Here is a 15,051-nt window from a genome sequence, read left to right as displayed (position 1 = left end):
ACCGGGGTGACAGACCGAGGTTCAATCCCAAGTTATATTGGATCGTTACATGAATAAATATTGCCTAGCTCGTGATTCAGGGACCGATCGAGATCGAGACCAGCTAAGGTCGAGACCGAGAAGGATAGAGATTTAGCGAGATCGAAGTAAGCCTGCTAGGTCGAATAACAGAAAGCCGAGGAATCCGTGACCGGACGAGGATCGTGGCGGAGATCTCTCCATATATCAAGTCAAGACTGGTTGATTAGCCAATCCGAAGATTTTCTTCTGTATTTAGAATTATACCATATGTAGAACTCCTTTACTATATAAAGAGGTTTCCAATCATTTTGGAAGGACACTGATAACAAAGGAATATATTACGTTTTCTCTCTTAAGCTCTTTTATTCAGTTGTTCAGTTCTTACTTTTCAATAATATACTTAGTTGGTTCGAGGGCGACCTAACTCGAGGGCTGAAGTTGCGCGTTACATTGGTTTGTTTTATTTTACAGTTAATTTCTAACTTCAATTCTTATATTTCTTAGTTTGTATCAAGTGGAATCACATATCCTTAAAATCACTCACAAATTTAATTATTATCCGATTTTAAGAGTAAACAAAGATAAAGGTTTTTCATTCATAAGCCTATGAAAGGGTAAAACTTAATACATATAGTGAATTAGGGGCTAGGGACTAAACTATAATAAGGGAAACTTACAATAATAATTAAATAATAAGATAAACTAAATAAAGTGGACTTAAATGCAAGAAACAAAAGTTAACTGATCAGCCGACCCCTCTCTCCAACTTCATCGTACAACCTAACAAGCCCATTGAACAATCTCTACCAGTAGCTCCAACCTTTCCCATTTTAAATCGTATCACATAGGAACCAATTAGTTGTACTCAATTAACTTGGTATAAAAATTGTCCGGTTCCCTGATTACACCTTGCGCAAGAAACCAAGAACCGGTTGTTCCGAGCACATATAAAAACCACTGCAGAATTCAGACCATCCACGTAAAAACATCGGAGAAGAACATCAGTCAAATCAATCGATCAATTCGGCGAAACATTAAGAATGTTGTTTCAACTGCCTCGCCTTACCAATGCTCTCAGAGAACCATTCGACGCCGATCAAGCTTACCTTCACCGCAAATCCATTCTCCAAAATCTGAACTCTCGCAGGTACCAAAATCCCATTTTTTTTCGTTCTTCATTATCAAATCTTCCAAGTGTTTAGGTGCTTAAGAATATGAGTTTTTCTTGTTTTTCAGTACTGCAACTTCACTTGAAGAATCAGAACTTGCTCGAAAGATTGTATATCAATGGGACCAAGGTAATATCAAACTTTCAATAATAACGTTCTTGTTGTGAAATACATGGAAGTAAGTTTGAATTCTTTTAGAAGATTCATGCCAGAGTAAAAGTAATCAAATTATGATGATTTTGTTCTTTATAGTCGATCCTAATTAGTGAATGATTGATTCCTAATCAGCCTGTGCAAGAAGTTTGCCAAAAAGATATGGTTCTCCTGGGTTAAACAAGGCATAAGAAGGGTTGTCATAACAGAAATATGTTGAAATTCTTGTATGCTCCCTTTTCTTCTCCAACACTTAATGAAGTGTTCTAATAATTGGTGCAGCTTCTCCTGAGTTGCGGCAAGCATACAAGCAGTTTGTTGGGGCAGTGGTTGAGTTGATGAAGGGTGAGGTTGTGTCAGAGGAGTTTAGGGAGGTGGCATTCAGTGTTTATAGGCTTTTCAGCTGGACAGTGGTGGAGGGTGAGGAACACAGGAGTATTGCTGAGAAGAAGTAAGCAGATAGTTACTAAATGTATTGCTTGAAGATGACATTTAGTAGCTCTTTATTTTGTCTCTGTGTGTATTTATGGTATTTGTCTGATCTTTAGACTGAGGATCAGCTGGGGTGGAAGGGGTGAACCAATGTGTCGTGCTGACATGCTGTTAACACTAATCAGGAAATAAAAGGCGAATATCTATGAATTTTTTCTTTCCTATGAATACTTCGTGAATGTCTGTATGCTGAGAAATTTTCCGTGAACTGCTACTCTGCAAACTCAATCTTGTTATCTAAATACAGGCTAGATTTGCAAAAGCTCGTGGGCTACGCAGTTTCGGACTCATTACTATCGAGAGTTGCCTCCTTAGCACAAAGATTGTATGAATTGCAGAATTATCACCCTGGAAATGAAACAGTCTCTTTACAAGAAATGTCTAATGGAACCACTGATGAAGTGGAATTTGGCTCGGACCTTGTCTTTAGACCTCCCGCGCGATTCTTAATTGATGTTTCTTTGGAATATTCTGATTTGCTTGTTGAGCAGGATAATGCACCTTCTTCAAGTCATGAATCACAGTACGACCATGGCTCCTCAAATTTTAGAGAATCTGTATCTGGTGTAAATTTTGATTTAAGCTGGTTAAGAGATGCCTGTGATAAGATAGTTAGAGGTAGTACTTCACAGCTTCCTCGAGATGAGCTGGCAATGGCCATATGCCGCGTACTTGATTCTGAGAAACCAGGTGATGAGGTAACAATAAGTCACTCTCACTTCATAATTTCTGCTGTATACTTTAGCCACATTTCTGGCGCATCAGTTTTGTAAGCATCTAATATGTACAATTGTTTTTAATTTTGTTTTGTGTAGATAGCTGGCGATTTGCTTGACCTTGTTGGTGATGGTGCATTTGAAACAGTTCAGGATCTTATCATGGTAGAAATTTGAACTGGTGCTCTAATTATTATGGATCTCCATAGGATATATCATCATTTTGTTCTTTAAACTTTACGATGCATTGAAGTAAAAAGTATGTGCCTGAACTGCTGCTCTAATTATTATGGATCTCCATAGGATATATCATCATATTGTTCTTTAAACTTTACGATGCATTGAAGTAAAAAGTATGTGCCTTACCTAGGGTGTGAAGTAGTCGTGTCTGATGTTATGTTGTAGGATTGCTTAGAGATTATAAATGCGAATGTAGGCCCCATACTATTCATGAGTTGAGTTCTCCAAAGTGCTAAATTTATGGTCAATAGGAGCAGTAAGCTATTAGGTAGAGAATCATTCATGTGCAATATGGTGTTTTTTAAATTTAATTTTTTCTTCTTTTCTGCTTTTCCCCTGAAATTTTGTTCCTCGTATCTCAGCACAGAAAGGAAATTGTTGATGCAGTCCATCATGGACTACATGCACTAAAAGCTGACAAGATGTCTCCAGGGGGGCAATCACGCACACCTAGTTATGCTGTTCAGGTAATAATAGCTATACTACTATGATAATGTCACATACATGCAATGCATACTTAGCATTTGAATTTACTTGTTAATAATTGTACAGGTAACTGTTCAAACTGAGTCTGAACGGCAAATTGACAAACTTCGTCGCAAGGAAGAAAGAAAGCATAGACGAGGAACAAATAATGGGGTTGAGGATGATTTGTCTGCCGTGAGTTTTAGTTCTTTACTTCATGCAAGTGAGAAGAAAAACATATTTGAGGACCTCATTGGTCATGGTGAAGGGCCAAACACCTTAGGTCCTACAGCCCTTCCTCAAGGAACTATCAGAAAGCACTACAAAGGATATGAAGAAGTCATTATCCCTCCAACACCAACTGCATCTATGAAACCTGGGGAGAGACTGGTATTTCCCTCTGCTGCCACTATGGGTTTTCTTAGTTTATTGCTGCTCTTCCAACTACTTATCTACTTTGGCTTGATTTGTGGAAACGCTTGTTAGTGCTGTTGTCTGGTACTTCTCTTTTCTAGCCCTACACACACACACACACACACACACACACACACATATATGTATGTATGTATGTTGTTGTATTAAATCTTTTTTAAAGGAAAAGAAAAAATAGTAATTTTCAGAATGCTTCAACCTTTTCTATGCATTCAATACTTGATGCTTGAATATGTTCTCCAATGGAGGGTGTATCTGTAAATCAACTTATCCAGCAATTTATCTTGTCACTGTTCGGCATTTATACGATAATGCATCTTTTCTTTACGACCAAAAGTAAAATAAAACAGAAAATGGCTCCTAACATTTGATGATCTTTTACTTATAAAAAAAATATTAAAAATTGTTGATCTCTCAACTTTCCTCCTATCTTCGTTCTTCCTCTCTCTCCGTCCACAATATTCACTATTGTTTTAGGCAATTCATTTTCTCCACTCTGTGATGTTAGGACTGAATTTCCGGCTGCATGTGATGTGAAAAGCCATCTTCTTCAATACCCTGATAGTGTAAATTGTCTTGCATAGAGAATTGGTTCATTTCTATGGAGGATGTGCGCGCAGTGTGATCTAGTCAAGAAAGATTTTGTAGCAGACACTTTAGATCTTCCTATCTGCGCTTTTTGTGGGATTATATGTAGCTGTTTCTCTGGAGAAAAGCTTCAGTTCCTCCATTTCCAATTTGAGTCGATGTTCTAGCATATATTCCGGGATGTCCCATGAGTATCCATCCTATAAAGTTAGGCACAATAGTTTCTCTGTCATTCCGTGATTGCATATATTCGGGGTTGGTAGGCATTGGCTATATGGGCTTGTGCTTTGAGTTCTGGGGGGTTGCTTCTCATCTGGATGTTCAACTGTGGTGCTTGGACATTGAATTCTCATATTGGGCACATGTTTGGGATGTGGGCTTTTGGAGAGGTGGTTTCTCTTTGTTAGTCTTTTGTGGGTATTTAGTCTTGTACTGAAATGCTATGCTGCTCGGACTTGGTTGTGTGTATCCAAATACGGGTGCGGATCTGGAGGTTGGATTCTTCATCACATAAATTTTAGGAATCGGGGGTAAGGATCCGAGTGCGAATACAGATGTTGGGATACGGCCAATAAATGTATGTATGTATGTGTGTGTGTGTGTGTGTGTGTGTGTGTGTGTGTGTGTGTGTGTGTGTGTGTGTGTGTATATAGAGCTATGCGCGGGGTCCGGGGAAGGGCCGGACCACAAGGGTCTGTCGTACGCAGCCTTACCCTGCATTTCTGCAAGAGGTTGTTTCCACGGCTCGAACCCGTGACCTCCTGGTCACATGGCGGCAACTTTACCAGTTACGCCAAGGCTCCCCTTCCAAAGTTATTGAACTAAAACTAATAAATATTTGTTCATTAATATTTATTCATAAAATGTGTGTGTGTATGTATGTATGTATGTATATGTGTGTATATATATATATATATATATATTCATAAAATGTGTGTATATATATATGTATGTATGTATGTATGTATGTTATATATATATGTTTATATACATACACACACGCGAGATTAATTAAAGTTATTGAAACTAATAAATATTTATTCATTATAAACACCTAATATTTTATTCATAAAATGTCTTGTGTGAGCAAAGCGTTCTCATACTTTATATAACTTTATATGTATATGACATAAACCCAAAAATCAAACTAAATACCCAATTAATATATACTTCTTGTTCATAGATGTAGTCAAAGCACCCAAGGTAAGTTAACCAAATCCGGTGTGGATCCCACATCTCCACCCTGATCATGTCGGAACGACATAGATGCAACAGAGATTTTAAAGGGTCTGAAAAGTAGGGTGTAATAGGTCAACCCCCCACCCCCTGCCCGCAAAGTACAACTGTGTAACTGGTAATTCGAGACAAGTTCAGGGGATACTTATGCCTTTTATATGTACATATGTGTATATATATATATGTGTGTGTGTGTATATATATATATATATATATATATATATATTTGAAATTTAGTAAAGTGAGGAAATACTAAAGGTATTTTATTTGATGCTACACCCAGTTATATAGCCTAACAATCAACAAATTGGAATAGACTAGGGGAGACCAGGGTTTGATCTCAGCGGAGATAGAAAATGGCTAGATGATTTCTTTCCTTCTATTTAGCTATTAAGCATTGGTTGATTGAGTTTTACCCAATATCTATGTTGTTATGAGGTAGCAGGCTCCCGGCGGATTAGACGAGGGGCCTACGAGGTGGCCTGGCTGTACCACTGTTTAAAACAATGTATTTGGAATTGGAAATGTCATGAAAAGTTGAAGATATGTTATTCTGGTAGATCCTCATTGGTTTCCCCAAAAGTTGCTTAATTCAACTGATGGTTTTGCTTGATTGTTTTTCTTATCAGATTGAGATAAAGGAGCTAGACGATTTTGCACAAACAGCTTTCCATGGCTACAAGAGTCTTAACCGTATTCAGAGCAGAATTTACCATACTACTTATAATAGCAACGAAAACATACTAGTGAGTAATTTTCTCCTTTGATAGTGTATGTTAATACTCTTTTTTTTAATAGTTAAAATGTATGCTGTTTCGCCTGTGGTGATAAAATTTTTGATCTGTCTTTGATAGCTTTCTTTTATTACCAGGTATGTGCTCCCACTGGGGCTGGGAAAACAAACATAGCTATGATTGCTATTCTACATGAGGTCTGCTTGGACTTCCTTTAGAGTTTCTTCCGTGATGGGTCTACTGGCACTTTGATGAAGTTATATAACCTTCTCTTGTGCAGATTAAAAATCACTTTAGAGATGGTTACTTGCATAAGGATGAATTCAAGATAGTCTATGTTGCTCCTATGAAGGTATAGCTTGAGAATTGTGTCCTTCAATTTCATTCAGATAATTTGTAATATAAGGTGATTTTTTCTCTAGGCATTAGCTGCAGAAGTCACATCAACTTTCAGTCACCGGTTGTCTCCACTTAATGTAACTGTGAGAGAACTTACTGGAGACATGCAGCTTTCTAAGAATGAGCTTGAGGAAACACAGGTTCTGTCAAACTTCAGTTCTTGTAATATTGTTGATTGTTTACTTATTGGCTTTATTCTATTTTGGATTGTGGTCTAGTTGAGTGGTTGATTGATTGGCTTAATTCTGATGCTGTTGTTTCATTCTGAAGCCTTGCTTAAGTTTTCTCTTTCATCATATTTCATCAGATGATAGTGACAACGCCTGAAAAGTGGGATGTTATTACTCGTAAAAGCAGTGACATGTCACTCTCAATGCTGGTGAAGCTACTTATCATTGATGAAGTCCATTTGCTAAATGATGATAGAGGCCCTGTAATAGAAGCATTAGTAGCCCGTACACTTCGTCAGGTTAGCAAAAGCTGTTTTACTTAATCTAGTGTCTGCTGTAGAAGTTTCAGTATTTTTTATATATGATGATGTTGCCTCTATGCGCTTAACACTGCTGCAATTCTCTACTACTGTTCCACTTCTCCAATAAAGGCCTTTAAGTGAAAGATGAAGCATGTTATTGGCATTTAGAACAGAACAATACAACGTTGGAAGAAGACATTTTATAGCTTTTCATTTTTAGAACCAAAGGAATATGAGATGCATTTAGAAGGTTATGAAAATGCTGTGAGACAGAGGTTAAAGTCATGAACCTAGTGTAACATGGAAATGTATACTTGGCAGTAAGAACTATTGGCTTACTATGAAGATTTAGGTTATGAACTTGATTGTGATATCATCTCCTCTAGTGCTAAGGTGGAGGTGACTCCATTTTCATGTGCGCATGATTAGGCTTAAATTTTTATTCTGGTGCTTTGACAGGTGGAGTCTACACAGTCTATGATAAGGATAGTGGGCCTTTCAGCCACTTTACCCAACTATTTGGAGGTTGGTTCTCGAGTGATTTTTTTTTTGTGTTTGAAGTCTTTACCTCCATGTTGGACATTTGGTCTATACAGAATGATGGAGCTCCAAAATTTGTTACATCTTTGTGGTTCGTCTTTTTGTTCATGGCTATTCCTTTTGTGAAATCCAGGTTGCACAGTTTCTAAGGGTGAATTCGGATACAGGTTTATTTTTCTTTGATTCGAGCTACCGTCCGGTACCTCTTGCACAGCAGTATATTGGTATTAGTGAGCATAATTTTTTAGCCCGCAATGAACTTCTTAATGAGATATGCTACAATAAGGTATCTTTCTCCAAGACCTTTTTCCTTGCTATGTTGCACACTCCCAATAAATTTCTGGCCTGACTCTTCACTTACGCAGGTTGTTGATTCCTTAAAACAAGGGCATCAGGCTATGGTATTTGTCCATTCACGTAAGGACACAGTGAAAACGGCTGATAAGTTGGTAGGTTTTCTATCTGGATATGATTTTACACACAGTTAACCATTTTACTCAATATTTCCGCTCTCTTTGTCGCATTTTGTTTATCTTGCTCTCCTTATCACTTCAATTTACTGAAATTCTTCTCTTCAGCATTCATTTCTCTGAACATTGTTTAACTCACTATCTATATAAATTTTCTTCACTATTTATTGCTTATAGTTTGTACGCAGACCTTACCCCTACCCTAACTCACTATCTATATAAATTTTCTTCACTATTTATTGCTTATAAAATCTATATTAGACTCATTTAAATCCATATAGAACCTCAACCTTCTCTAAAACCAACCCATATTTTTGATTTCACGCCTATTTTTATTTAACTTACAACTCCATCCATATCTGTCACTTTTCTTGTTTCTTATTAAGAAAAAACTTGAAAAGATGGTAACATTTACTTCTGAGCGAGGAACACATAGGAACGATGTGTTACTTTCTGGTTTTTAGGTTTAGAGATTTTTTCTAAAAGAGGTATTAGAGAAGATTAATTCGGTTAATAACTTCTGTAATATATGCTCAATATATCTTTTATGATAGTGAAGGTTATGTAGGATGATTCCACAAGGAACATGGAGATTCCGCATTCAAGTGCTACTATGACTTTCTGTATTGTGAACTGTAACTTGCATAACTGTAACTTCGTGAAGGACACCTCACTCACTCACTCACTCACTCACTCACTCACTCACTCTCTCTCTCTCTCTCTCTCTCTCACTCTCTCTCCCTCTCATAAATTAGATTCGTCCTGCATCACCAGTCAAATAAAGACAATAAAATTGCAACGAGTTTAAGGGTCTATTTAAATGGGTTATCCTCAGCGAGGAGATCACTAGTCTCTAAGACTTGATAGAAGTTGGAAAAGTCTCTTTTTTTCTTTTGATAAGGTAAGATTTTATTAAAAACAGTATCAAGCTGATACAAGCTGATACTGGGGAATTACAAAAAAAGTTGGAAAAATCTCTTTATGGATGCTAGCAGCATCTTCGCCTAGTTCAAAGCAATATTATTCTTGTCAAAGTAATGATCTTTGCACTACAGCATACAACTGCCACGAGGCCTTTTTAGATTTTTGCCGAGCCAACCCAGATTTTGAGTTAATCGATTCCATGTCTTAAAATTTCAGGGATGTTCTGAGAAATCTTTTCTGTGGTTCTGTGCTTGAGATAGGTGATGAATGTGGGGCTAAGCTCGCACTTGAAAGTTGAAACTGCCTGCCTATTGAAGAATGAGTATGCAATACATGGGTGGGTCCATTAAGGAGACCCTGGGAATGGCTTAATTTTTTTTTAAAGTTCTATGGATGACTAACCAGGCAGGATGCGCTGTTGAGAGACTTTAGTAACTATAACATGTTGGCAACTGGGAGAGTGGTGGGATCGGTAGTTAGAAACTATCAAGAGTGATAAAAGAAGAGATGTTGTGAATGGATTGCTTGATTATTCCTTCAAGCATGTTGGGGTTTACATAGTGTTTAGTGTTTACAAGTAATCATGAAAAGGAAAAGGGAAAAAAAGTATCGAAGTGATTCTAAAAAGGAAAAAAAAGTAATTCATTTTCCAATTTACACTATTATAGGGATTCTTAACCTTTCCTGCATATAAGGAATGGCTCTTGTCATATTAATAAAAACCATGTTCTTTATATCCATAGGTAGATGTTGTGCAGATTGATCCTTGCGGGTGGGGGAGGGATGGGTGTCTGATATGAATTCTTTGTGCCTTAGGTAGCTGAGGCGCCTCCCAATCTCATTATCAGAGGATTGGTTGGGAGATGGAAGGGCTTGGGAAGCTGCAAGGTAGGTAGTTTGTCTTGAGCGCATGTAGCCTAAAGAAAACCTATGTTGCTCGGACTCTCCAAAACTGCTGCCGCACCCGTATCGGATGCTCCACAAATACACTAAATTTGGAGGATCCGACACGCACCAACAACATTTTTGAAGAGTCCGAGTAACATAGAAGAAAACCACCCAGGTCAATAACTCCTTCCAACATGGGTCACTTGGCCTAGAAAAAAAGACAAAAACAATCCCCTTTTTCATCAAAGGAAGCTGATCGCACCGGTCTTACAACAACAACAACAAACCTAGTATATTCCCACAGGTGTAGTTTGGGGAGGGTAGTGTGTACGCATACCTTACCTCTACCTAGTGAAGGTAGAGAGGCTATTTCATTGCACTGGTCTTAATATTTTCTTAAAAACCTGTCCATCTTTTATTTTGTTTGTAATCCTTGTAAACAATAATTAACACGTTTGGGGCTCTTTTGTCATTGCATTGAGTAGAGCTAAATTGCCCGGACACGGGTGCAGATCTAGATGTCAGATCCTTCGAGATGTAAATTCTAAGATTCGGGGATACAGATCCTAGTACGGATACAGGTGCGGGGATCCGGCTAAAAATAATTCAAAAAAATAAAAATATAAAAATATCTCTAAATTATGAGACATTTTGTGGAATACTTACGTATAGCTTGTAAAGTATAGATTTCTTTTTTTTATTCACAAGTTGTAGATAAGATGCTCCGGTACGGAGGTGTGAGCGGCTGGTTGTGGAGGGCACGAGAAGAGGTAGAGGGCGGCCTAAGAAGTATTGGGGAGAGGTGATCAAACAGGATATGGCGAGACTCCAGATTTCCGAGGACATGACATTTGATAGGAAGATGTGGAGGTCGAGTATTAGAGTTGTAGGTTAGGATGTAGTTGAGTCTTGACTTACTTCGTACCATTGTGGGACTAGCTAGGTAGGGTTTTTGTCTAAGATAGCTAGTGACAATGTTGTATTTTACTACTTCGCTTTTCAGTGCATGTCCTATTTACTAGCTATCGCTTTTGCTTTGCATCTTTCTTCTGCATTTCATGGTGTTCCTATTTTTTCTATGATTGTTGTGGTGATACTAATATTGTCTCCTTTTGTCCTTTTGTCCTTTTGTCTTTTTGTTTTCTTGAGCCGAGGGTCTTTCGGAAACCACCTCTCTACTTTTTTGGGATAGGAGTAAGGTCTGCGTACACACTACCCTCCCCAGACCCCATTAGTGGGATTTTACTGGGTTGTTGTTGTTGTAAGTTGTAGATAAGTAAATGATTGATTTTCTAGATAAAGTGTGTTATTTCTTCAAATTTACCCTAGTTTTGGCTCTAATTTCGGAAATCAAATCGTATCTCGTCTCGAATTTTTCCGTCCATCGTGGTCAAAGTACCCAAAATTATTTGATCAAATCCGGTACGGATCCCATACCCACACCCATACTAGTATCGTGTCGACACGAATGCGGCACCTAAACTGCCTTGTTGGAGCAACTTAGGAGTAGAGGGTTGTAGCTCAAGCTTTATGTATCTCTCTCTATATTTTTTTATCAAGTAATAAAAGTTTATTAATGTTTGAGCAAAAACTCCCGCACACAAGAAGTAAAACCAAAATGTAGAAAACCTACAAAAAAATATGATTTTCTACAAAATGATACCCAATCTTCTATACATAAAGGGATCTCATGGGTGCACCAGAAAAGAAATAAGGGATAAGAGGCTACTCTTTAATTAGACAAAATTCATCTCTATCCCTTCAATAGCTCTCCTATTTCTTTCTCCCCAAACAACCCACATAAATGCTAGTGGAACCATAGTCCAGCCCGACGGAACATTATCTCTTTCATAGTGCTTGGCATCACCCAAAGGGCCCCTAACCATCCCCGAGTTTCCCACCATAACCTCGGAGCTACCCGGATATTGTCGAAGGAGATTGTCTACATGTTTCACCCGAGTCCTTACCCACGAAGCACCAACTGACATATTGAGCTTGCTCTTCCAAAGATTTTCGCTCGTCAAGATTATCCCTCTTGTTTTGAGCCTATGGATCCAAATTGATCTACGTGGGAAGGCAACCTTCTTCCTTATCAGCAACTTCTCATAATATGATTTAACAGAAACCTTCTCTCTCTATGTATGTGTATATTTATATATATCAAGCTGACTTGGAAATGCAGGTAGAAGTATATACTAAATTATAAAGTTAATACATTCCCTTAATATTGCCTCCATTTTTCAAACATTTAATGCTCACATGAACAGGTTGAGTTGGCTGGTAAAAGTGCAGAGTCTGAGCTGTTCACAAATGACGAGCATCCTCAATATGAGATTTTAAAGGCAAGCAACCTCTATTTGTCTTTTAATTTAATTTTCTCTTGACATCCTTATTCGTGGCATCTTTTTATTTGGTTATTAATTTATTCATTTCAGAGGGAAGTTTTCAAGTCCAGAAATAAGGAGGTTGTTCAACTGTTTGAACATGGGATTGGTATTCATCACGCTGGAATGTTACGTGCTGACAGAAACCTAACAGAAAGACTTTTCTCTCAGGGACTTTTGAAGGTATATTGTTCGTTTTCCACTTATTCACTTACATTTTTCAATCTTTTTGGGTTTCTTTTTATCTTTAAAAACCCTGGTCGTTCTTAGGTCCTTGTTTGCACAGCAACTTTGGCATGGGGAGTCAATTTGCCTGCTCACACAGTTGTGATTAAGGTTTGTGAAATGCTTGTTCCTGACATATCTGTATCCTTTTAAGAGGTTTTGGGTGTAATTTGATGAAGCATATTAAGAATAAACTTAGAGGATGCTTGCATTCCAGTTTTAATGCATGCTCTGTATTACTTTTTTATTTTGACTTGACTGCTATCTATCCAGCCTTAGATGAATATTTTGAGCTTGAATTTGGTACCTGATTTGGGTTTGATTTAGATTGAGCTCAACTGGATCATTCTGCATTAAAGTTTGCTGTAAAATTAGTTAGCTCAAGTATGAAGAATCATTTGTATCTTTATTCCAATTCCATCAATATAGGAAGACCGTTTAAGCTGAGCTTCTAATATCTAGCACTATGAAAAAGCAAATTTTTAACCATAAATGCTAAAATAAATGTGCAGCTAAATAGGAGAACAAAAACCAACTTGCTTGACTTTGTTGTCATAATTTGAAACTTAGAATTCTATGTCCATTAAGATCTTTTGGTCCCTTATCTGGTTTTCTGTTTTGTTTTCATTTTCTCTTTGTGTATGTTTTTGTGCTTTTGATCACGGTTGAGCTTAGGCTTGAGAACTTGTTCAGATTTTTTTGTTCAAACATCAAGGCCTTGCCAGTTTAATTTGAAACTAGCAGATATATGCTTGACTTGATTGGATTGCATCGTTAACCTCCCATGTGTTTGTCCTTACTTCATTGCATGGTTCACTAAAATTAGTTGGATCTTGTATGTTGAAAAGACCACCTTCATCTGATTTCCTATCTTAACCATCAAATGAATTCCTATTCTTTTGATGGCGTATTTTTTCTAAACAGTTTTTCAACTGATCAATTGAAAGTTATGGCTGTGTTCATATGTTGATGATTATAATATGATATTGGTATTATGCTAACTGAGCTCAACCATAATGTTAATGTTTCCATTTGAATCATTTGTTATAATGTCTTGGACTTTGCATCTGATTAGAACTCAGCTCATGGAAGAAGCGCAATGCAATATCCTGGATTAACTATGCACTCCATTGAGAGTGTTCTCCGTTAGACCAAATGTTCCATTATGTTTTGGTCGCTAATTGTCTTAAATTTCACATAAAATCTCTTGCTAACAAAATTCATGGTGCTTGGTCCCTAGTTTCATCTGAAACATGTACAATATATGTAAATCATGTAGTAAACTTCGTTGAGTCAACTGTATTAATTGAAGCTTTTCATATTGTTTGTAAGTTAGTTTTGCAGCTTTTTTCAGTTGACATATTCTTTTGCGTGATAAACCTTGTGACGTGGTGAGTAAATACTTTAGCATTTCATCTCTCCAGGGAACTCAAATATATGATCCAAAGGCTGGTGGATGGCGAGATCTGGGTATGCTAGATGTTATGCAAGTGAGACTTAAATCTTCTTCTTCTTTGTGTTGCTATATATTATTCGTTAGTAATGTTGATCGGCTCTCATTTATTGTGTTATTGTTTAATGTTCATCCCTGGTAGATCTTCGGACGTGCTGGAAGACCTCAATTTGATAAAAGTGGTGAAGGCATTATAATCACTTCACATGACAAGTTGGCCTATTATTTACGTCTATTGACAAGTCAACTTCCTATAGAAAGTCAGGTAAACTTCTTATTCTATACCAATTCTAGACCTTTGTTGTCTATTTGTTTCCTATGTGCAAGCTGCAGATATTTGAATAATTCTCTGAATAATTCCCTCCTTTAACTGTTATAGACAATAACATGGTTATGTAAAAAGTTGAAGCTTTTGTATCATCCTCAAGATTTCCTTAAAGCTCTCATATACCATAGTAGATGTTGCTCCTTTTACTTTTCCAGCAAAATAGTCAAAATAATTATCATGCTATTCATTTCCGTCTTTTGTAGGTAGCTGTCATGTTATTCATTTCCGCCTTTTGTAGATAGCTGTCATGTTATTCATTTCCGTCTTTTGTAAGTAGATGTCAGTTTGAATGATAGGTCTAAAATATCCAAGTCCTTTTGGACAATATTTTAAGAGATTAGCTTCACTTGAAAAAAGTGGGTACTGGAGATTCCCAATTCTTTGCAATTTCTTATCTTCGTATACAACACCAAAAACCATGCCTCAGTCCCAAACAAGTTGGTGTCAGCTATATGAATCCTTACTAACCATGTTTCTCCCATTAAAATTCATCTCAGGCAAGCATTGTTTATGTGACATTCTTTAAAGATTCGGTTGATTGACTCTTTTTCTGAACTTCTTATCTTGCAGTTTATCAATTCCTTGAAAGATAATCTAAATGCTGAGGTGGTACTGGGTACTGTAACAAATGTTAAGGAAGCTTGTGCTTGGCTTGGTTACACTTATCTTTTCATTAGGATGAAGATGAATCCTTTGGCCTATGGCATTGGATGGGATGAGGT

At 37.2% G+C, this 15,051-nt stretch overlaps 1 protein-coding gene across 3 annotated transcripts in view; it reads left to right on the top strand.

Moving 5' to 3' along the window:
• The first annotated feature begins 879 nt into the window (after positions 1–879).
• The window catches only part of LOC107771980 (DExH-box ATP-dependent RNA helicase DExH14), a 50,246-nt gene continuing 36,074 nt past the window's right edge, over positions 880–15,051 (top strand). For all 3 annotated transcript variants that reach the window (XM_075244676.1, XM_075244675.1, XM_075244677.1), the window contains exons 1-21: positions 880–1,168; positions 1,258–1,319; positions 1,626–1,794; positions 2,083–2,533; positions 2,651–2,716; positions 3,154–3,258; positions 3,344–3,646; positions 6,142–6,258; positions 6,384–6,443; positions 6,527–6,598; positions 6,669–6,785; positions 6,953–7,114; positions 7,577–7,642; positions 7,791–7,943; positions 8,023–8,106; positions 12,207–12,281; positions 12,375–12,506; positions 12,594–12,659; positions 13,973–14,038; positions 14,144–14,266; positions 14,900–15,049. In XM_075244676.1, coding sequence (XP_075100777.1) covers positions 1,062–1,168; positions 1,258–1,319; positions 1,626–1,794; positions 2,083–2,533; positions 2,651–2,716; positions 3,154–3,258; positions 3,344–3,646; positions 6,142–6,258; positions 6,384–6,443; positions 6,527–6,598; positions 6,669–6,785; positions 6,953–7,114; positions 7,577–7,642; positions 7,791–7,943; positions 8,023–8,106; positions 12,207–12,281; positions 12,375–12,506; positions 12,594–12,659; positions 13,973–14,038; positions 14,144–14,266; positions 14,900–15,049 — 2,706 coding nt within the window. In that variant the 5' untranslated portion in view covers positions 880–1,061. The remainder of the gene's footprint in view (positions 1,169–1,257; positions 1,320–1,625; positions 1,795–2,082; positions 2,534–2,650; positions 2,717–3,153; positions 3,259–3,343; positions 3,647–6,141; positions 6,259–6,383; positions 6,444–6,526; positions 6,599–6,668; positions 6,786–6,952; positions 7,115–7,576; positions 7,643–7,790; positions 7,944–8,022; positions 8,107–12,206; positions 12,282–12,374; positions 12,507–12,593; positions 12,660–13,972; positions 14,039–14,143; positions 14,267–14,899; positions 15,050–15,051) is intronic.

Source organism: Nicotiana tabacum, chromosome 22 (genome assembly GCF_000715075.1).
Source record: "Nicotiana tabacum cultivar K326 chromosome 22, ASM71507v2, whole genome shotgun sequence".
Classification (NCBI taxonomy): Eukaryota; Viridiplantae; Streptophyta; class Magnoliopsida; order Solanales; family Solanaceae; genus Nicotiana; species Nicotiana tabacum.
The sequence above is the reverse complement of the archived record's forward strand: the minus strand, read 5'-3'. Positions and strand labels throughout refer to the sequence as shown.